The following is a 22,795-nucleotide window of genomic DNA, read 5'->3' as shown; positions in this document are numbered from 1 at the left end:
AGGCTGGCTCTATAGGGTACCAGCTGATTGGACCAGCAAAGGATAAGCAATGGAATGAGGCAGATGGAGGTGGAGGGGGAGTAAGGGAAGGAGAAGATGCTCTGGCAGGAAAAACAGCATAGGCTGGACACAGGTGTGAGTTCTGTCCATTCAGGGAACGCAGAACAGTTTGTGTCACTGGAGGAGAGATCTCTAGTGGGAAAGCGTGGAAAGAAAGGACCTGTTCACAAAGGCTAATGCCAGATAGGAGGGTTTCATAAGTATAGCCAAGGAGCTCAGGCTTCCTGGGCACTGAGGAAATATTAAATGGTTTAAACAGCAGAGCGACATAATTAAATATTTTAGATTCTACCAGAGGCTCTTCAGAATTTGAATTTTAAGGAATAAGATTATAAGATGTTGCTAGTAGCCACGAGGAAGGAATAGTGATGGCCTCAGCTAGGGCAGTTGTAGAGTGGAAAGAAGAAGACAGATTTAAAATATAAAGAAGTAGAATCTAAGGACGTGCAAAGAATGAACGCTGCCATCAAAGAAGGGACGACCAACATGGCAAGATCCTGGTGATGGACAGGACTTTGGACCCTGGATTGGAATCCCAGCTCTGTCCCTTGCTCACTGAGTGACTTTGGATGAGGAGCTCTTCCTTTGTGGCTCTGTTTCCTCTCTTGCAGAGTGAGGATTGCTGTCTTAGCTACCTCATAGGTAGCTAAGACAACATCCTGTTGTGAGGATGAGCTGACTACTGTCTATAAGGTTCTCAGAAGAGAGCCTGGCACAGAGCAAGTGCTCTGTCAGCCTTGACTGCTGCTCCTGTCACTGTTGTCGTGACCTGCTGTGATCTCTTTAATGTTAATAGTTTACCGTGTCTTAGGTGATTGCTGAATATTAAGATGACACAGCTTTTGTGTGACATTTTGCCCTTTTTTTCTCCACAAAGATTGACTTCGTCCCCACAAGGATCTGCAACTACTTTGAAGACCTCGAAAGTGGCTTTGTCCCCTTCAGCGACGGCCAAGAGGATAAACAGAGGTTCTTTGTCCTCGGGTGCCAGTGTAAGAAGGTAATTTTTCTCTACTTCTCAGATACTGGCAGGAAGTAGCGGGAGGCCGTAGCACACAATGAGTTTGGCTGAAGTTTGTCAGAGGAGGGGATCAGGGAGAAGAGGAGGAATCACAGATGGCTCTGTGACCCTCCGGGGCTTCTGTTCTGTCTCATGTGGTGGGGGACAAGGCTGTGGAGGGAGAGCCATGTGGCTTCCCTTTCTGTAGTGAAGCTCCAGCTTTCCTAACGCGATCAGGAATTTGGAGTTCCGTGGCACAGACTAATGCTATGTGGTATTGTCGTTTCTCCTGTGATGGGCAGAGACATTAGAATGAGTACGTGTAAGTTAAGTCTTACACTGAAGTCTATGTTTTGCTCTCCTGTTATATGGGCCTCTTCATTTACTCTCTACCTCAGGACGCATAGAACCCCCAGATGTTCTATCTCAACATATCCAGTCAGAGTGGTTAGGCCAGCTTCTTGGGTCTTAATTAACTGCTTAGACAGGAAGTTAACGGGTGTAACTCAAGGCCCCATATGATACCATCACCAAGAGCAATAAAGAAGCCATTCTGTCGCCATTTGCATTGATCAGAACTATCTGCATCCCATTCCCCTCATGTCCTAATTATGTGTGTTAGAAACATGAACTCCGCATGAGTCTACATCGTTGTCTATGTCCCCCCTCCCCAACCTGTGTTTTCCATTCAGCTTTTCCATAAACTCCCGGCTAGCCAGTTCTCTAGGCAACTTGAATGCCGCAACACAGGAGCCAGAGAACAAAAAGGCCTCCTCGTCCTCTAAGGCGGGTTTCGTAGCCAGTCCACTCACCAACCTCTTGAACGGCAGCTCCCAGCCACCTGCCAGAAATTACCCTGAGCTCAACAACAACCAGTACAGCAGAAGCAACAACAGCAGCGGGAGCACCCTGAGCAGCCAGCCGAGCCCCCACAGCGTCAAGACGGAGGAGCACCCCACCCTCCTCCGGCCCTCGTACACCGGCCTCTCTTCTTCCTCAGCGAGATTCCTGAGCCGTTCGATCCCCGTAAGTTCGCAGACACCACCTGTTGGTCCTCAGAACCCTGAGCACAACTTTTGTGCCTTGCCTTCCCAGCCGAGGCTGCCACCCAAGAAATTTAACAGCGCCAAGGAAGCCTTCTGAGCGATGCCTTCCCTCTGTGCTGTGAAACTGTCTATGCACGTCCATTCTGCTGGCTCCTCTTCAAGTAAATGCCAAGTTTCAACTGGGGCTTCTTCCTTCCTTTCTTTTGGTCCTCCTCCTCCCACTCCTTTTTAGGTGATCTCTCTTCCAAGGGAAACAGCTTTTATTCCCTTTGTCGTGGACACTGTTGACTCAGGTTACTTTTCAGTTAAGTTTGCAATTCACTCAGGGTACCTGGTGCCAAGCCAGGAGCTGATTCGTACAATAGACGGTACTGGCTTTGGTTGTGGTGGTGGTAGGAATCATCGCTTTTCTACATCATATGTTAATGAATGAATTTCAGAGTATTCAAATGTGGAAGGTGCTGAATGAATAGGACCTTTCTCAGAACTAACCATTAGGTCCCTGAATATGTCACCTTCTGCAGGGGACTGACCCCCGCAGAATTAACAAAATGGCAAATGGAAGGTGTTGATAAGGAAGGCTCGTAAGTCGGTATCTGGGATGGAGGGGAGGGAAAGCAGAGTATCAGGAAGATGTTTAGAATTAGCCATCACTCTTCCAGAGGCAGGATGAAAGATCGCCAAACACATTCTCCTCATGAACTCAGGATTTAGGTTGCCAAGCCCCCCCCCCCCCCTTAGCCACAAATCCCTGTTCGGTCAAATCTGTTGCTTCACCCCATGCTGTGAATCACTTTAGTCACATATTTTGATTGCCTCAAAGGGAATGGAGATCTATGAGAATGTGAGCTTTGAGTTGAGAGAACAAGGACAGGATGGGAAAGAGAAATTAATCTCAGAGATCAAAGAAATATGAATCGGAATGATTCCAGTCCGGGCACAAGGCAGCTCCAGGGTCCTGGGAGGGCTGGGACCCCGGGACTCCTTCATGCCCGCTATTCTTCAAACATGTCCTCAGCCGTTGTCCAGGGAGAGGCTGATTTCTGCAGGGGAGCAGGGGAGAGGGCAGCGTGCCTTTCTTGGGGAACAGTAGCCCCATGGGAATAGTTAATGAGACCCACTTTTCTTAGATGGTGGTTTAGGGACCACCTTTCCTAACACGAGGACGCAGTGCATGTGTGTGTTGGTTGGACACATTACAACTCACAACCCTACCTCAGCCTCTCTTCAGAGGTTTTTTCCCCTCTTCTGTGCACACGCAGTCCTTCCTGGCACGTACAGTTGACCCTTGAGCAACACAGGCTTGGACTGCAAGGGTTAACTTATTCATGGATTTCTTTCAATAAATACGGTACAGTAAGTATGTTTTCTCTTTCTTATGATTTTCCAAATAACATTTCCTTTTCTCTAGTTTACTTTATTATAAGAATACAGTATATAATACATATATTAATTGTTGATGTTCTTGCTAAGGCCTCTTGTCAACAGTAGGCTATTGCTAGTTAAGTTTTAGGGGAATCAAAAGTTTGGGGGGTGCAGATGTTTGACTGGGTTGGAGCCAGCACCCCAACCCATGCATTGTTCAAGGGTCAACTGTATAATTTTCCCCATAAGATTTTATTCCCCATGATATTTTTCAACATTATTTTAGATTCCTGTATAGATCAGGGCCCCAAGCAACTGCCAGGCCACTCCACCCCTTAATTTGCCTCTGATCCCACTCTATTATGGGTGTAGGTGTATCGGTAAAACTTTAATCTTAGTAATTCGAGGGTTCGATGGAAAATTATAGATATTTCCCTTTTCACAACAAGGTTTACAAATCATGTGCTTCCCAGCTGGAGTTGAATTGTCAGCATTTTTATATGCTGATTGTGGGTCAGCCTCACTTTTAGACCAGAGTACAGATCTGTTCATTTTTGGAAAAAGTGTTACACATACAGATATGTAGGTAATTACATACATATTTTGCTGATTTCGTGGCTAAAGAGTTAGTGAAATCTACATTTGTAGCTGAATACTGAAAGCATCAGGAGCTTGACAACGAATAACGTTCTACTTTTTCTGGATCTCAGTTTTCCTCTTGGCTAGTTGAAGTATGGGGATACATCTCTGGGTGAATGTTGATCTCCCCACCTCCTGTATTTATATAATTTAGTTTTCGGTGTTATTCCATATTTTATTATTTGTCTTCACCTCTCCTCCTCCTCCCTATCCCTCTCCTGGCCTGAATAGAGTGATTTTCCAATAATTAAATTTAAAGTAATAGTCTGTGTGGGCAGCTGCTGCTGTTCCCCTCTTCTGCCTCTTAAATTTGTCATCTTATTGTAAAGAGAAGCATTTATAAATAGAATTGCCAGCATGACAACATTTTCCTCCTTCTCACCCTCCCGGGAAGTAAGAAGTAGCAGGTCTCTTAGAGCTGACTTTTTGCTCCTTTATCTTTGCTAGAAAACCTCTGTGGGAGGGAAGGCTCCCAAGTCCTACCCTGCTAGCTTGCTGGTAGAAAGTCTAAATTCAGATGGAAATTCCCGTGTTATGTGGAATAAAGCAGGAGGTGGTGAGTTGTTTCCCTTTATCGGTCCAATACAGCTTTTCTAATTGTGGGCTTCTTGCCCTAAGAAGGTGGTCCTTCTCTCCAGGGCTTCCTAAGCTGTGGGGCATGTGGCCCCTGAAGAGCAAGGAATAAATCACTCAACAGAAATGTTTTCAAATCCTTGGGTAGGAAAGGAAGTCTGTATGGCAATATCCTCCCAGCACCTTTAAGAAAGACCCAGAAACTCCTAGGGGATGAGGGTGACGTGTGTTTAGAGGGAGTCTAATATTTTAGAAGCTGCAATTAGCATCTCTTGAAAGCTGCAATTGCTCTCTCACTTTATGCAGCAGTTCAGCCCCCAGAAAAATGTAAAAATGATTTCCTTGTTCTGTCATTAAATGCTTTAACACAGAAAACAAGAGCAAATGTTAAGGAATTCTTCTGGTGGTGACAAAAAGCTGAGAAACCATCCGATTTTATTTTTATTTATTTGGCCTCTTCTGTGAGCCTCAAGGTTTGTACTGCCCAGGGCAATGCACAAGGTTTCATATTTATTAACCTACTCACTGTAAAAAAAAAAAAAATCAGTTTTCCCTCCCTGACATTCAGAGGAGTTTTCAGATGCTTAAGGAATGAGGGACGTGTGACTATGGTGTGGGTGGGGTGGAAGTATTTTATTAAATTAAAATTACTTGCAGTATCTGTCTTGAATATTTGCTCTGTTTTATTTTTAAGAGACTTGCTGCTGAATTGCTATTCATCTCTGCTGTCCTTACCTGACCCCCGGAGTCTGGGTTAGGTCGTGATGCCTTCCCCATAAGCTCTTCTATACCCTGCCTTGGTCTAAATCAATACTCTCCTCGCTCTGCATTTTAACCGTCTGTTCATTTCTCTGTATCCCCCACTAAGACTGTAAGCTCTGTGTGGGCAGGGACTGTGCCTCTGTTTTCTATGCCATAGTTGTATGCTCTGTGCCTAGCATACAGTAGGCACTCGTTAAGTATTTCTTGAATGAGTGGTTGGGTGTTTACATGAGTCAATGTGTTAAGAATTATTGCCTCCATTTTAAAGATTAAGAACTTAAGGGTTTGAGAGGTAAAATATTTTGTCCTAGGCCTGATTGTACCACGAATATGCAGAGGCATAATTTGCACCTAGGTCAGTTTGACTCCAAAAAGCATATTCTTTTGATTACATTATGTCACACATATACTGTGGCAGGTGTTTAAAAGACAGGGTTAGTTAAAGGATATCTTGTTGTTTCAGGAGAGGTTAAGTAAAGATGTGAAGAAAGGGTAACACTTTAGTTGGGTTTTGGAGGATGAATAGGGGCCTGCTGGAAATCTGGTGATGAAAATAGGAAGAGGAGAAATGGTCATTGCAGGCAACATTGCAGTCTATATGACCAGAAGTGCAGCCTTGTACTATAGTTAGACTCTAAGCTTCTGAAGACAGGTAGATATGGGTTCAAATTTTCTCTCTTGCCACGTCTTATAGTGAATATTTTGGCAGGTTATTTAACCTTGCTGAGCCTCAGTAAAGTGAATAATGGGAATGAAAATAAACAGGGGCATATCTAGGTTTTGTGCACCCTGAAGCTCATTTATTTGAAAGACAGAGATCACAAGTAGGCAGAGAGGCAGGCAGAGAGAGAGAAGGAAGCAGGCTCCCTGCTGAGCAGAGAGCCCGATGAGGGGCTCGATCCCAGGGTCATGGGACCATGACCTGAGCCGAAGGCAGAGGCTTTACCCACTGAGCCACCCAGGCGCCCCTGCACCCTGAAGCTTATACAATTTGGTGGGACCTATATAAGATAAAGAAGGCAAATAGGAATTTTGTGAAATTTACACAGCATAGGGCTGTGTACTTGGAAAGGAGTTTATCTGACAGTGGGGCCTTGAAGCGTATGGGGTAGTGATCATAAAATCTTTGTAATAGGGTGGTTGTGATCATTAGCTGAGGAGGTAAATCATATGCAGTAGTTTACCCAGTTGCTTACAGATAGTGCTCAATACTTGCTAGCTATTATTGTTTTAAGAGCAGTGAGTGTTCCAGTGTAAAAAGGCAGGGGAGGTCACCTGTAGATGAGGCCGGAAAGTTAAGCCGAAGCCAAACCGGGAAGTGCAGCGTGAGCTGTCCTAATCTTGTCAGCAGAGTGACTTGTTCAGATCTGATCTGTTGAAGACAATTCTGGCAGTTGTGTGCAGGACAGCTCTTGGTGGAAACCCTCAAGGCAGAAAGACTGATTTGAGCCCTGTCTGCTGTCCTCCGTCCCTGCTTCAGCAAGTGTCCTTGGGTAAACACTGTGCTTGGTGAACAATTATTGCATGTTTATTTACTACACACAATAGTATTGATACTATTAAATAATCGTATATGACCAACAGATCTACCATATTTTATAATTAATTTTTAAATGATGTATTTATCTTTGTAAATGAAAACTTAACTACCCAGAGGAAAATTGTGGTCCTTAGTAAACATCTTTTTTATAGATGTTTTTTAATAGATCTTTTTTTATAAAAGATCTATTATAAGGAGGAGTTGTAAAATAATGTGCTTTGCTATAAAATATATATACATACAGATGTATGTATATGTAGAGTCAGGTTGGTTACGAAGAACTTTTCATCACTTTGGTGTCACGGGGTCACATTAAGCTTTGCTGTATGGAGTGGCCTTTTGGAATAAGCTTTTGTTGTATTGATGGGTGGGATATATAAGTGTAAATAAGATAAGCTGCTCTGTGATAAGGTTCTTCTGAAAGCTGCTCTGGGCATCACCTATTAAAACCCTTTTTGTGATTTTACTACTGTTCTAAGCTGTAGCTTCTATGAAGCTTTGCTACTCACTCGTACATATTGGTCTTCAGACATTTCCAGAGACGTTCTCACGGTGGTGTTGCAGGTGATGTTGATGAGGCCATTCACTGTCTCTTGGAATTTCCCCACTTTCCTCTATTCTGCTGCTCTCTCATCTTTGTTGTTTTTGGATTAGCCTCATGGATGATCTTCCTAACTCAGTCTCTTCATTAATTCATACTGTAAGTAGGGGCCCAGGCTCTTTCTGTCAAGGGCCTGATAGTGTTTTGGCTTTGTGTCCCAACTCTTCAACTCGATACATAAACAGATTGTGGTTGTGTCTCAGTGAAGCTTGATTCACAAAAATAGGGGGTGGGCTGGATTTGGCCCCTGCTGTATAGTTCTCCAAGCCCACTTTAAAATACTGTCAGGTGAGAGAGAACTGATCTCATCGTTATACTCACCTGTTCGAAAGTAACCAGGAGGGGCACCTGGGTGGCTCAGTGGGTTAAGCATTTGCCTTTGGCTCAGGTCATGATCCAGGGTCCTAGCATCGAGCCCCACATCGGGCTCTCTGCTCAGCAGGGAGCCTGTTTTCCTCCTCTCTCTCTCTGTCTCTGCCTGCCTCTCTGCCTACTTGTGATCTCTGTCTGTCAAATAAATAAATAAATAAATCTTAAAAAAAAAAAAAAGTGACCAGGACCCCCAGTGCTAGAACAGTAATCCTGAATTCCTTTGCTGAGCTTCCAGGCCCTCTGTCCTCAGATCCCCTTCTCGTGTCTCTGTACCTCATTTACCCTGCTTGTCCCTGAGTGGGTTCCCTTGGCTTCTTTCCCCACTAGGCTCTCATTATTGCCCACCTCTTGGCCTTTGCAAAACCCTTTCTTGAACCATCCCCCCCCCACGCCCTCTTCACCAGTTTCTCATTCTTAAAGAGATATGCTACCGTCCACCTACTCTCTGAAGCCTTCCTCCGGAAACCGGCCCCACCCGATGTTTTCCTTTTTAACCTCTCTCTTGTTCCTGCCCGTGATGCATATTTAGTACTTCATCAGTAGGTGCTGTTTTTATTACATACCTGAGCCTCTGTGTCAGTTTACCTGTTGTCCAGATATATGAGGCTTATCTCCAACTTTTAGACTTTCTTTGAGTGTTTTATAAAGTTCTTCTATAGTTTATGGTTTGTAACATACTGCTAGACACGGGAAGGAATTAAAAACTATTCCTTTGGTTTGCAGTTGAAAGGAAAATTGAACTATTGGGTGTGTACTTACTGTTTGACCCTAGTGTTCTCCTTATGTTGAAATTGTCATGAATGCCGTTCCCTGCGTAAGAGGGAGCAGCCGTGTTTGTACTCCGCTGGTTAGTCTGCTCTCTCTGGATGAGTTCCCCATCGCAAATTTATTTGTTTTTTGGTAATCATAAGGCAACTTGAATTTTTGCCTCCAATATTATTTTTGTCCCTTTACATTTATTTGTTGGCTGTAGTCCTTTTTTATTGATGTGGACACATGGACACACATGGTTACATTACTTTCAGGTGTACAACAGTGATTCCACATCTCTATGCATTCTGCTGTGCTCACCACAAGTGTAGCTCCCATCTGTCATCATAACATGCTATGACAATGCCATCGATTATACTCCTATGCTGTGCTTTTCATCCCTGTGACTTACTCGTTCTGTAACTGGAAGCCTGCCTCTCCCACTCCCCTTCTCCCATTTTGTCTGTCCCTCACCTACGTCTACTCTGGGAGGGAGTAGTTTGTTCTCTGTGTTCTCTGTCTCAGATTTCACCAGAACCAGACCAGCCTTGGTAGCCTGTGAGTGGGTTAAGTTCTTCTGTGTTCCGGCGTGAGTCAGAAAATATATAAAAATATAAATATATATATTTACTTATTTAAGGAATTAGTGATCCTTAGAATAGGACGTGGAGTGAGATCAAAATACTAGATCCAGCTCAGTAAAATGCCCAGTTTGGTGGAAGTCTGAGTGATTGGCATGTGCATGAGAGCTTGCTTCATTTTTACTTTGGAGTAATGTTTGTGTGACGATAATGAGCTACTTATTGATTGTTTGAACATTCATTCCCAGTAAAATGTTTCCACTTTCCAATGGGATGTTAATAGCTTTTCCGGATTTGACCTTCATGTCTTTCCCCTCTCCCTGTTCCCCACTCTACAAACTGTCATCCAGTTGTGATTTTAAATATGATCTTGAATCACAAATCTTAAAGATTAAATATTACATTTAATACTAAGGATCAGTACCAGCTTTCTAACCTGTATAAACATTTAAGTTGCTGTGGTTTTCCCCGCTCCTCTCTGTGTTGTGGCATTACCTTAAATGTGATGGAATTTTCAGCTAAAGGATGTTACTAATATTGAGAACATGAGCTCCGTCTTTGAACTGCATCTTTGGCCTTTATTCAGCACTGGTATTCTTTTGTTCCAAGGAGACTGAGATTGTTACTTGACAAAGCATCAAATTGTTTGAGGTCAGCGTGGTTCAGATGGTGCCTTTAACTTTGCATATAAGCTGTTAGGTCCACACCGTGTTTGCGGACACAGCTAAGGATCTTTTCAGTTTCCAGGGTTAAACCGTGGTTTACATTAATTTGCTGTACAAAGCCCGTCAGCTGTGTTTGACTCCCATTTGAAAGGACTCTTTCAAATACAGAACTATAATCTCAAGTACATCAGAATTACTGCCTTCGTTGTTTAATTTAATTTGACACCTTTCTTACGCGATACTAAAAACAGTGCTAAGTCAATAGAAAAGAGTCATCTTTTCTATTTCTAATCTTGCTTTATTTGTTAATTTGGCCAGGAGCAGAAGAGATTTTTATATATGTATAAAGAATTGTCCAATTAAAAAAATTATCTACTACATATATGTCTACCGTGAGTGCAATATTGTTTTAATGGAGGAACGTAAGAGACATATAAACAATTGCCTCCCACTCGATGGAAAGCTCCATGAGGGCATCTTCTGGCCTAATTGATCGTCTGCCCTCGTTTTTTCTGGTCCCTTCTATCTTGCTTTGCAGTACGGCCAGAATCTGCTTAAAATACTAGTTTCCTAATGTCCTTTGCTTAAAAAGCTTCTTTGGTTGAAGAACAAAACCAATTATTCTGAGATTTGTCTCTTTTCCCTGAAGTTCTACAGTTTCACCATAATATACTAGATATAGACTCAGTATAGTTTCTATTTTGGAGCCTCAGTGTCTGCTTTCAATCTCAGGGCTGATGGCTTGTTCAGTGATGGAAAGTCCTTAGGCATTTTCTTCTTGGACATTACCTGCCTTTCCCCCTACTTCTCCTTTTGTGACACCCCCTAGACTTATGTTCAGTCTGTCATCAGCATTTCTTACCTTCTGCTTTACATTTTTAAATTCCGGTTGCTCTGGTTGTGTTCTGATTGGATTCCTCCTGCTCTTTCCCAATCCACTGATTCTCCTTTAACTGTGTCCATTCTGGAAGGTATCCCCAACCTACTGACGTTTTGGTTTCATCGGCTCTGTCTTTTATTTCCAGCATTTCTATCCATTCTTTATGACAGCCATCTGTTTTTCTTTGGGCCTGCCTATTTTTATTTTGTAACTTCTCATCCTTTTTATGGGTATTCTTCATGTTTTCACCTTGAGGATCTCAGATGCCAGGTCATCGTGAGACGGTTTTCTTATTTGCATTTCAGGAAAATGTGAGCTTTCCTCTCCTGGCTGGAGGCTTTGCTAGTTCTCTTGGTGTTCATGTTCCTTGGGTCATGAATTTAGAATTTAGAATTTTAGAATTGTCATTTGTAGGTTTACACTGGATAGAAGTTTTTGCTTCTCTCCCCTCTCTCTATGATTTCCCTTCCTCACCCACTGGCTTTCTTCTTGGTTCCACTTAACCCACCCCCTTCTACCCCCAAGCTCAGATCCTCGAGTCTAGAAACAGAGCTCAGGACCCAGGCTCTGTCCCTTGCTGAGCTCAGCAGGCTGGCTTCTTGAGGCAGGGATGCAGCTCTGCATAAACCCTGGCCCCAGGGCAGTTGGTTGCCTCTTCTCCAGCCCCCTTCCCCGGTGGGAGAGCCTGATCCCAGCCCCAGTTTCAGTCCTGGGGTCTGTGGCCTGTAGACCCTCAGGAGTGGAACGCGAGGCCACCACTGCTCCGTAGCCAGCGACCTACCACTGTGACTTGATTTGTTTGTAGGCCATAAAAAAGCTGACCATAGTTTTGCACTCTGCTGTGCTTTTTCTCCCATGCATTTTTTTTTTAAAGATTTTATTTATTTATTTCACAGACAGAGACCACAAGTAGGCAGAGAGGCAGAGAGAGAGGGGGAAGCAGGCTCCCCGCTGAGCAGAGAGCCCAATGCGGGGCTTGATCCCAGGACCCTGAGATCATGACCTGAGCTGAAGGCAGAGGCTTTAACCCACTGAGCCACCCAGCGACCCTCCCATGCATTTTTTTTTTAAAGATTTTATTTATTTTTTTAAGATTTTTTTAAAATATATTTTTTTAAGATTTTATTTATTTATTTCACAGACAGAGATCACAAGTAGGCAGAGAGGCAGGCAGAGAGAGAGGGTGGGAAGCAGGCTCCCTGCCGAGCAGAGAGCCCGATGTGGGACTCGATCCCAGGACCCTGGGATCATGACCTGAGCCGAAGGCAGAGGCTTTAACCCACTGAGCCACCCAGGCGCCCCAAGATTTTATTTATTTATGCTGGAGGGAGAGGAAGAGAGAATCTGAAGTACTGAGTGCAGAGCCTGACTCGGGGCTTGATCTCATGATTTGAGCGGGAACCGAGGGTCAGCCACTTAACCGACTGCGGCAGCCCCGTGCCCTTCTCCCACACATTTTATCCTCACTCGGCTGTGTGAAGGTGAGAGAGCTCTCTGGGCCCCAGTTACAGGAAAACTCATCCCACTCATGGAGTGCCCACTCTTAGGACCTCATTGTCTCCCGAAGGCTCCCTCCTAATACCATCCTACTGCAGGTTAGGGTTTCAACACAGGAATTTGGAGGTAGCGGGGAAGACAAACCTTAATGTCACAAGCAGTAAGCTAAGAGAAAATTAAAACGTGTCTATTTGAAAGTGAGCAAAAGAAGGTTGACCTATTCCAGCCTAATTCCCCTTATTCACCCCCTAAGTTCAAATTGCTTCCCTCTGGTAACTCCCAAAGCTTTATGGTGAGAGGTAAATGCTGGCTTCTGACGTTTTAAATACTGACTTTAGGCTCTCCTCTCCTTTGAAAACTCCACCCAGTGATCTCCTGCTCCTTTTGTCCCCATCACTGCCATCTACTTGCCTTCATGCCTTGAGGACTTTGGCTTTACTTTGCAGCTACCAGGCTACTGCCAAGTTTCTCTAGAACGTCTTCCTGATCATGACAGTCATTTTCATCGGTGACTCAGTGAGTCACTCCGCTGTGCAGGGCATTGGACTAGCTGCTTCCTATATACATTATCTTATTGATTTAGTCCACAATTTAAAGATAAGGATATCAGGATTCAGAGAATCAGTGACTTGGCTAAAGTCTCACAGCTACTCTATTTTAAACTTTCTTAACTCGGGTGATCTTTATTTTTATTCACTTGGAAGTCCATTTCATTGACCTTTTCATCACTCAGCGCATTGCTTCTGGTACCTTGAATCCTGGGAGGCTCTTCTCAGACAGCCCACTACTAACCCTTCCCCAGGACCTCTCTATGACCCCTGCCTGCCTCCCCAGCCCTCTCTGTTCCCTGCCTTCTGTGACCCACAGAGTCCTTTCTGCTTTCTCTTTCCAACATTCTGTTATACTTGGGACTTCCTTCTGTAGCCACTTGATTGTTAGCCTCCAAAATAAGATCAATCCGACCATTTCCTGTCTGTTCTGAGTCTCTTTCTTTCTAAGCACAATTGGTGAAGATGCCATCACCCGGCTGCCAATTGATTCCATTTCAAATGAAGTTCTAGTACCTGGCCCTTCAGTGCTCATGAGTACTTTAGTTATCCCATTTTGGCTCCCTTGCTCTTCCTCACACTGGCTGTTCCAAAACTTCTTAAAATTCATTGTTAACACTGCCACTCCAGCCTCCTGGGGCTGGTTGACTTTGCCTTGAGTCCCACTGAGGACCTAGAATTTATCAGGAGTGATTTCTCTTTACTGTCCTCTTTACCTCAAAGTGTTCCCGCATCTGACTTGTCCTTTTTTTTTTTCTTCCCTTTGGATTACAGGAATCATTACAATTTACCCATGGTAATTCTATTCCCCTGTATTGTTCTTCCCAAACCATTCTAGGGAGTTGCCTCATCCACTTCCTTCCTCCTTTATGTCTTCAGTCTCTTACCCTCCGTTTTCCTATCTCCTCACTACAAACAGGTATATCCGAATTGGTCAGAGTGGTCTTGCCAATCACTTCCCTCAGTCCTGTCACCTCTCACAATGTCTCCTTTTTTTTTCCAGATAAGATTTCATTTATTTATTTGATGGACAGAGAGCTAGAGAGCACAAGCAGGGACAGGGGCAGAGAGAGAGGGAGAAGCAGACTTCCCACTGAGCAGGGAGCCCCCACATGGGGCTCTATCCCGGGACCCTGGGATCATGACCTGAGCCAAAGACAGATGCTTAACCAACCGAGCCAACCAGAAGCCCACAACATCTCTTTATGGCCAGACTTGGGGCAAGAGAGGCAACCCCCCATTCTGGTGAAGGTCTCTCCCACAGGCTGCCCTTGACTTCTTTAAGGCCACATCAGATGATCTCCCTCTTAGTCTTTCTGCAGCATTTGACAATGTCAACCCACCCTTTTGTCTATTATTTTTTGTCTCCTTTGAGTTTTAGAATGCTGTTTTCCCATTGCTTTCCCTCCCTCTCCTTTAAACTATTACCTGTCTGTCTTCCTCTGCCTGCCGCTTCATGATTTTTCCCAAGACTCTGACCTTGGCCTACATATCATCTCCTGGGCATTGGATCTACATGTCTAACTTCTTATGGGCATCATCTGGGACAGAATATGTGCTCCTTCAATTGTCTGCTCCTCCTTTCATTTCCTGCCTTAGTAACTATCACCCAAGCTAGAAATCTGGTATCCTCTTTGCCACTACTCCTGCTTTTCCCTCTGCACATAGAACCACTCAGTCCTATCAGCTATCCCTCTGAGATGTCTGATTTTTGCTCTTCCATTCTCATCACTGTTGCCCTAATTGAGGTCTTCACGAACTATCAGAATAGCCCTTTAAATTTTCTTCCTGCCATAAGTGTCTCTCAACTTCCATCTTTTCTCTATACTGCTGTCAGTGTTAGATTTGTAAGACACACTGATTAAACCGTTCCTATGTTCCAAATTGTTCATTGTCTCCGCTGTGCCTGTGGGGTCCCGTCTGGAACCCGTGGCTTGCCACTAGGGCCCTTCCCAGACAGACCCTATGCCCCACCCCCCACCATATCTCTCCAGCAAATCCCACTAGGCATGCTGGGTACTCTGCAGGAGTGCCACATCCTGCCTCGTGCCCGAACCCTAGTGCATGCTGGTCACTCTGCTTTTCCTCGTCTCTGTGTGGTTTTAGAATTCCTGGCCTGGTTCCACAGTTTTTTTTTTTTTTTTTTTTTTTTTAAGATTTTTATTTATTTATTTGACAGAGAGAGACACAGAGAGAAAGGGAACACAAGCAGGGGATGTGGGAGAGGGAGAAGCAGGCTTGCTGAGCAGGGAACCCAATGCAGGGCTCAATCTCAGGACCCCAGGATCACGACCTGAGCCAAAGGCAGACGTTAACGACTGAGCCACACAGGCGCCCCTACAGTTACCTTTTTGATGCAGCATTTGTGACCCATCTTTCTCGACTCTCGTGGGGCTTCGTTCACATCCCCTCCACCACTGCTCTCATATTCTAGTTAAACTGTATGTGATTCTCTCTTCTCTCTGCTGGCTTTCAAGCTTCTTAGAGGGCATCTTTGTTGTCTCAGGTTCCAAAGTATAGTGAGTGCCTCATAAATATTTATTGAACTAAAAATTGGATAATATATCTAGGACCGTGAATGCAAAGCAAAGAGCGAAGGTGCTTAGGAGCCCATTATCACCCATGGCACAGGAAGCTCTAATAAAACAGAAAACAGATTTTCAGTTTTATCTTTAATATACAGTTATCTGAGAGGTTTTTGGTTTTTTTTTTTTCTTTTCTTCTAGAAATGTGGCTTTACTAAAATAAGAGACAATACATTTTAACCGAGCTTGCATCAGTATAATTTTGGAGTTCAAACGAACTGGAAACACTCACGAATGGTTGGCTGAGTCAAGTAGAGTGTCAACAACAATCTGTCATCTAACAATTGAGCTTTTTGTGATTGTTGAAAAGCACAGATGAAGTTCACTCAGAAAAAAAGAATCTATTAAAAGTTAGGTAGGAAGGTGAAAGAATAGTTTGTATAGCATTTTATTTAACCGAAATTGGCTTGTTAAATCTTGGGGTCCCCGAAATGCTTCGAGAACACTATAGAAAAATGCTTGCACCTCCTTCGAGGCTGATTTTATTAAAAAACCTTAGCCTCTTTGTGTTAATATAATGCCAATAAAACCTTATCCAGCTATGTTTCTCTCCTAGTGTTATTGGAGAAGTATTATTATGTTAGCAAGGGCAAAAACTTTCAGTATTCTGAAAACACATTTGTGGAAATGGGTATCTATGAGCACATTTTGTGTGTTGGTAACTTACAAGCAGTACAAAAACCAGAAACTCTTTCTTGCAAAGCCATAAAGGACCCCAGAGTATAGAGGCATTTATAGATAACCTGATTATTCCACAGGGTTTATTTTTTTCCCCATTTGTTCATTAAAATTCAATACTGGAGTTATATATAAAATAAGATACCATATTGCCAAACCTATTTTTTTTTCTTTCAATTATCTATGCCATGAAAACAAACCACTTTTAAACGTGCTTTTTGCCTCTGAGTTAAAACTCAAACCAAGGATAGCGAAGTAGACTACTTTCTCTTCCTTAAGGGACTTGGCAAGATGGGGAAATGCAGGAGACAAAAGGTCAGTGTGGCAAGAGCCCATGGTGGTTGTGAGTCAGGATACTGACCTAGCAGGAAACTCACATTCCAGGTCATAGGGCCTTTGTTCTAAGTTATGTGAACATAAAGACGTCATTTCATTCATTTGGTAGCAAAGACCTAAATTTTTCATTATTCTTTACAGCTTGCTGTTTTTGATAGTCATCACATAATTGTATTTATTAACCATCTTACAGTATTTATATCTGTAATTATTAGACATTTTTCTACCGTGATTAGGTAACTGGGCTGTTTAAAAAAGAAACACCTCCAGAATAGCTAAATTTTTAAAGTCACTACCTACATCTGCCAAAACAGATTAGTAGCAAATTTCCAGAAGAGAACAAATTGTCTTGATCTCCTTACCTAACACTTTGTTTTATGTCAAATCTAACTGCTTTCAGGGAACAAGACTTCTTGATGGAAGCTTATATTTTGACATAAAAATTTTGGGGGCTGCAAGTGTAAGGTAATTTTATCCTTATTTTGCAGGCTGAATATTGCTGTATTATTAGTTTTATGGTATTCACACTATAAAAAACACCATATATTTATGACAAACTTGATCTGGTCTTAGCTTAGGTCAAACTTACTGGCTCAGGAACTTGAATATCCTGTTTGAGAAGTTATATATTTATAAATAAGCGCTACCTTGTAAAGTAATATTTACACCTCAGGTGTCCCTTTTCATAACCATATCCATTGTCATTCCTGAATTTTTGTAAAAATTTCAGATGCACTGGGTATTAATTCTTATGATAAACATTGGCCAAGCAGAATTATAACTTTAATTGGAGTACTTAAGCTTAGGTATTTTTGTAAAGAAAATTTCTTTTTAACATATTCCTGAAAATTACTTTGGATTCGGTCCTAAAAGGATTTTTCATTTTAAAATGTCTGTATCTCCTTAATAGTATCATACATACTGCTTTCTCTTTTTGTAATTTAATATTTCTTTTCTCACCCAGGCTCATAGCCTGCTTCCGGTTATTATTTGTCTGTGTTAGGGTGACAGACGATGTCCAGTTGACAATGCAGGGATCACAGGACAAAAGCTAGAAGTGTCTTGAGGTGTGTTGTACTGTGGTGGCCAAGGGTTTGGGCTTTAAGCCAGACTGTGGAGCTCCACCACCTCCTCCTTGTGTGACCTTGGGCAAAGCCCTTCACCGCTCTGTGCCTCGATCTCCTCATCTGTAAAATGACTCATTTTACATATATAAATGTAATACATATAAAATGTTTAGAACTGTACCTGGTATGTAGGAAGTACTCAGTTAAGTGTCTATCACAGAGTAGTGGACCTCTTCAGTCATAGATCTAGTTTATTAAGAATTCCGGACAGTGGTACTTTAATCTATTTCCTGAATAATAAAATCAATAGCAAGAATGATATTGTTTATGGAGTACAAAATACATTTGCATCTTTGCTATAAAAATTAGCAATGCTAATAACTGGTTATTGTGTTTTCTGGGATATTTATTAGTAACTTTAGGATACAGCTAACAGACGAGCCAGAGACCCTCGACATAGCCCATCGTGGAAGCGTGTGGAATCTAAATCCCACTGTCATCCCATATGATTGCTTCCGCAGTGAAAAGGCCTTGAAATACTAGTTACGGTTTTTTTGAGTGAACACATCTCCTAGACTTTAACAGTTCTCTTTCTTCCCTAACTCCACTTCCATTAAGATTTTTGTTTTAGATTGAAAATGAAAGGAAGGCACTTGTTCCGAAACACTGGTGTCAGAATAATTTGTTAAGCCTGATGTATTATTTCCTTTAACTTTCTTTACACCATATAAAGAAACTATGGAAGAATCTGGGTGTCTTATTTTTATCCCCCAGGGCCAAATGTATACTGTTGCTGTTTAATAATGATTTGTTGAATAAATTAACCAGCATGACAGAAGGTCCATTCCTCAGCCAAACTATGTCTTTATTTGTTTAAGGAGGATCCAGAGCCGGTGAGGCAACATGAAGTGACCACACTGGGTGGGAGGCGAAGGAAGGCAGTAGGGATTGTGGGGGACAGTATCTGTAGGTTGGATTAAACAGCAGCCGAGTTTACGATCTCTGCTGTGTGTAAGGAGAGGCTTCTGCCTGAAGGCAAATGTGAATATTTAACTTCCTATGAATGATAGATATCCCTAAAATTATTCTAGACTGTTTGTTTTCCAGGGGCATCACGATTCCATAAAGAAAGAAAGATAGGTATTCACACATATTTACCCCCGATATATTGATCCATATTAAAAATACCTTACCTGGAACAAAGTTTAACAAAGGCCACTTGCCTGGTGTCTGTTCGTTTGCTAGATCTCTGTCTATTGAGAACTGATGGAACTTTAGGGGTGCTTGCAAAAACAACTCTGTTCTAAATTTATGGCAATCTGAGGAGCTACGCAATTGCTGTCAGTGGTAGCATGAATAACTTTTCTAATTGGAACAAAAGCCACATTTAACTATTCCTACGAAAGCATTGGCCCGCGTACAGCATGCACACTTTGCAGTCTTGCCGCTGGGGAGACCCTACGGCTCTGCCCTCCCTGCCTACTTGCCAGACTTCAGAAGAAACTAGGAAAAAGCAGCTAGAAAAGTCAGAGTCCACTTTGAAGCTCTGATTGTTAGGGGGGCAACTGGTGGGCCTACACGTTAAATGTACAAGAGCGTCAAGGCATTAGACTGGTTTTACTGGACTTTCTGGCTTACCTCTTGGGCTCTCCATGAGTTCAAGTCTACTTAAAGGATAATGCCCTACTTCTTCTTCTTCTTTTTTTTTTTAAGATTTTATTTATTTATTTGACAGACAGAGATCACAAGTGGGCAGAGAGGCAGGCAGAGAGAGAGGGTGGGAAGCAGGCTCCCATGGAGCAGAGAGCCTGATGCGGGTCTCGATCCCAGGACCCTGAGATTGTGACCTGAGCCGAAGGCAGAGGGTGAACCCACTGAGCTACCCAGGTGCCCCAATAGTGCCCTACTTCTTGATCATCTCCCCTGTTCTGAATCCTTGGCGTAAACCATTCTGTAGTGAGAAAATCAACCTGTCAACCTTTTACATTCTTCCTAACATTTCCATTCTCTCTCTTCACATTTTCCCTCTTCCTGGAAACTTGCAGCCTCAGAAACCACTCCCCTCCCCAACCTTCCCTTCCCACTCCTCGCCTCCTGCTTTGCTTATGTACAGTGTTACCGTCACCCTCTGCCCATTACTGAATGTTGACACCTCTGACTTTTCACTCTCTGTTTGTGTGATGGTGTGGGCTCTTGCCGTTTGAGGGCAGGCTGATAGCTTTTTGAATCGCAGCCCACAGGGTATAAAATTCACAAGGATTGTGAAGCAATGAGAGTGAACAAAGAGAGTTTGAATCCTTTTGTAGAACAGATTCTTTTTACTGATATGCCTACTGTCAACAAAATGCACTAGTCTCAGAATTGAGAAGACCTGTGAATACCAGGCTGCAGATAAGTTTGAAAAAGAATTATTGGGGGAGGAGAAAAGGACATTTGGTAACAAATCAAGTAAACTTTGTTGTTTTGAGGTGCTAGATAAGAAGAATTGTGCAAGAGAATTTGTTCATGTTCAGACTGATTTGTGTTCCCTCTATTTGTGTGTGTGTGTGTGTGTGTGTGTGTGTGTGTGTGTTCCCTCTCTTTAACTGCTGCTTGCTGCTCAAAAATAAGTATCTGGCAAATTTTTTCGAACTATCTTTATCTTTTCCTGGTTAATATCTATTATCAGTGCATTCTTTAAAAAAAAAAAGATTTCATTTATTTATTTGAGAGAGAGAACATGTGCATACTGGAGAGGGGCAGAGGGAGAGAAGGAAGCAGGCTCCCAGCTGAGCAGGGAGCCCAATGTGGGGCTCCATCCCAGGACCCTGAGATCATGGCCTGAGCAGAAGGCGGAGGCTTAACGCACTAAGCCACCCCAGCACCCCTTATCAGTGCATTCTTGATTACATATCCCCATCGTGTTCATTATATGTGATTATCTAATATGATGTGGGAGGGATTTACGTTATTTATTTTTCTCGAAAGCTGCCCACTATTATGTATGACTGCAAGATTCTTCTACACAAATGCTTTTGGGTCTTAAGCTTAGATTTCAAAGCTAGTAGTGCTCTGTATCCCCCTAAATGGAAAGGATTTTTAAGCTATCTATTAAATTTAAACATTCTTAAGGAACTTATTTAAATGATGGCTAATTCTACTGCATTAGAAGCACTATTCGATATGCATTAGATGCAATAAAGCATATTTAATCTTACAGTATATTCTAATAAACCTCAATTCAGTTACAGGTGTCGTTTAATATCTTTGAATCAAACTTAGTATTATTGCATAAAAGCTGAGAAGTGAGTTTGATGCCACCCACCAATTTGCATATAACACTCAATTTTTAACTGCTACGAACAAATCGTAAGCTTTTTAAAATACGGTTTTCTTGCAATCACATCACATAATTGAGTATCTTATTCTTAGCAAATGCTTTGTGGTTTTCTTTTTTTTTTCATCCTTTTCTGTTTTCTTCTCAGTATATTTCATTGATCTTTTATATAATAGATGCAAACTGTCTTGTGTTGAAGGAGAAAGCTGCAGGTGTATTTGTAGGTTTCACATGTGATGGACTTTAACCTGGGTTTCTGTCTCTCCCCTACACAGTCCCTTCAGTCTGAATATGTTCATTACTAAGCCCCCGCCACTCCGGTGAAAGCGCTCCGCTCTTAGACACCAGGTCTTCATCTGGACAAGCAATGCAGAGAGAGAGAGAGAGAGCAGCTGCTTGTCGGAGGAGTCTTTCTGTCTTCCCGCCTTAAATTAAGGAGAGCGCTAACATAAGACCTTCAAGAGACTTGAAACCAGAAAAACTCTGGCTAATGACTACTCTAAATGCACTGAAACTAGGTTTATGGAACTGTCAACACTCAGACAGTTGTAATGTTGAATTTGGTATCTTGAAAGCTTATTTTTAATGTATTTCGGTAATACATCTGTTATTACAATTACATGTACAGTGTTACATTATGTATGTATTGTGAACTTTAAGAGACTATTTTGATAAATTTATACATATAAAAATTATGTAAAAACTAGACTATATTTTGACTTAGATTTTTCTTGCTGTTTGCTACCAAAAATTTGTATTTTGAATTTGTTTAGTATGGTTTTTGTCTAAAATGAATACGATAATTTCTCTTTATGAAGAAAAAGTAAGGGAGAAAGTTTTTAGAAAGTGATTTTTATGTTCCCATTCTGAACAGGGCATATCAGTTCATCCTTTTGGGGAGTCAGTCAAATATGAAGAGTTTATCCAAGCTGATCTCTGGGGAGAGGAGGATGATCGGTTGATAGGACTTATTTAAACTACTTCTTTTCCCTTTGTTTTTGTTGCCGAGCCATTCATTTCTCATCCTTGGGGGGCTTTAAAAAAAGTTAACATCCAGTTGGAGATCAGAACTCCCTGAATGTTTCTCCTGAAAACACAGCTTGTCTCTGTGTGAAATGACTCAACATTCCAAATGCCTTTATTTCTCTCCTCCTCTCACAAGAGCCGTGACCCCAGTTAGGACATTCCACGCTTGGTACGAGGTTGTTGTCTGTAAGCACACATGGTCTGGCACCTGTTTTGAATCAATGAAGAGAGAAAACTGAAAAAAAAAAAAAAAAAATGCTGCTAAGTAGTTCTCTGTATCAAAGGAGATATGTTTGAAACAGATGACGAACACCTACCACACAAGATAGCGTATCAGAAGCCTGACATGAGAATGAAGGGACTCCTTACAGGTGTTCAGGGCCCATTTATTGAGTATAAACTTGTGTTTTGGCCTCAGAAGCCCGGAGGCTTCATTTCTCCGGGCAGCTGGGAAGCCTTTGATGCTGATTTTTTCCCATGCTGCCTCAGAAGACGCCTCACACAGTTAAACGGATCCACATGAAGTGCTCTCCTCGCCACCACTGAGTTATTTATAATCTGTTTATTTGTAGGGGGAGGGGGTACCCGGAGGCCATTACACATGCTTCAGCAAAACATCATGTCCGTGTTTTCCATTTTAAAAAGGCATTTGAATGACTGTTTCGCTCAGGTTCGTGACTTAAACTTCAGTAACTGCAGTACCAAATAATTGCACTAAAGCTGATGGAAAAAAAAATGAGTTGTATGTTTTAGGAGTCAAAAATTAAAATAAGTGGAATGAAATCATATAGCTTTTCTAAAGCCAGAATTGTAAAATATTTTATTATGAGTTGTTAAAAAAGAAAAAAAAAAGATTGGTTAGTTGTATAGGAAGATGGTAGTATTTAGAAAAAATTATCCGTGGAAAG

The 22,795-nt window shown here is 42.3% G+C and overlaps 1 protein-coding gene across 5 annotated transcripts in view; it reads left to right on the top strand.

Moving 5' to 3' along the window:
* The window catches only part of CDC14A (cell division cycle 14A), a gene marked incomplete at its 3' end in the record, with an annotated part of 171,167 nt that extends 149,042 nt beyond the window's left edge, over positions 1 to 22,125 (top strand). For 3 of the 5 annotated variants that reach the window (XM_080801547.1, XM_080801545.1, XM_080801544.1), the window contains 2 exons: positions 938 to 1,060; positions 1,753 to 2,203. In XM_080801547.1, coding sequence (XP_080657673.1) covers positions 938 to 1,060; positions 1,753 to 2,203 — 574 coding nt within the window. Of the gene's footprint in view, positions 1 to 937; positions 1,061 to 1,752; positions 2,204 to 21,136 lie in introns of those variants that run through there. The other 2 variants (XM_080801548.1, XM_080801546.1) reach the window with 1 other exon arrangement.
* Positions 22,126 to 22,795: the final 670 nt, after the last annotated feature.

This window comes from Martes martes (assembly GCF_963455335.1).
Source record: "Martes martes genome assembly, chromosome: 4".
NCBI classification, from domain to species: Eukaryota; Metazoa; Chordata; class Mammalia; order Carnivora; family Mustelidae; genus Martes; species Martes martes.
Note: the sequence above shows the minus strand (reverse complement) of the source record. Positions and strands in the feature narration are given on the sequence as shown.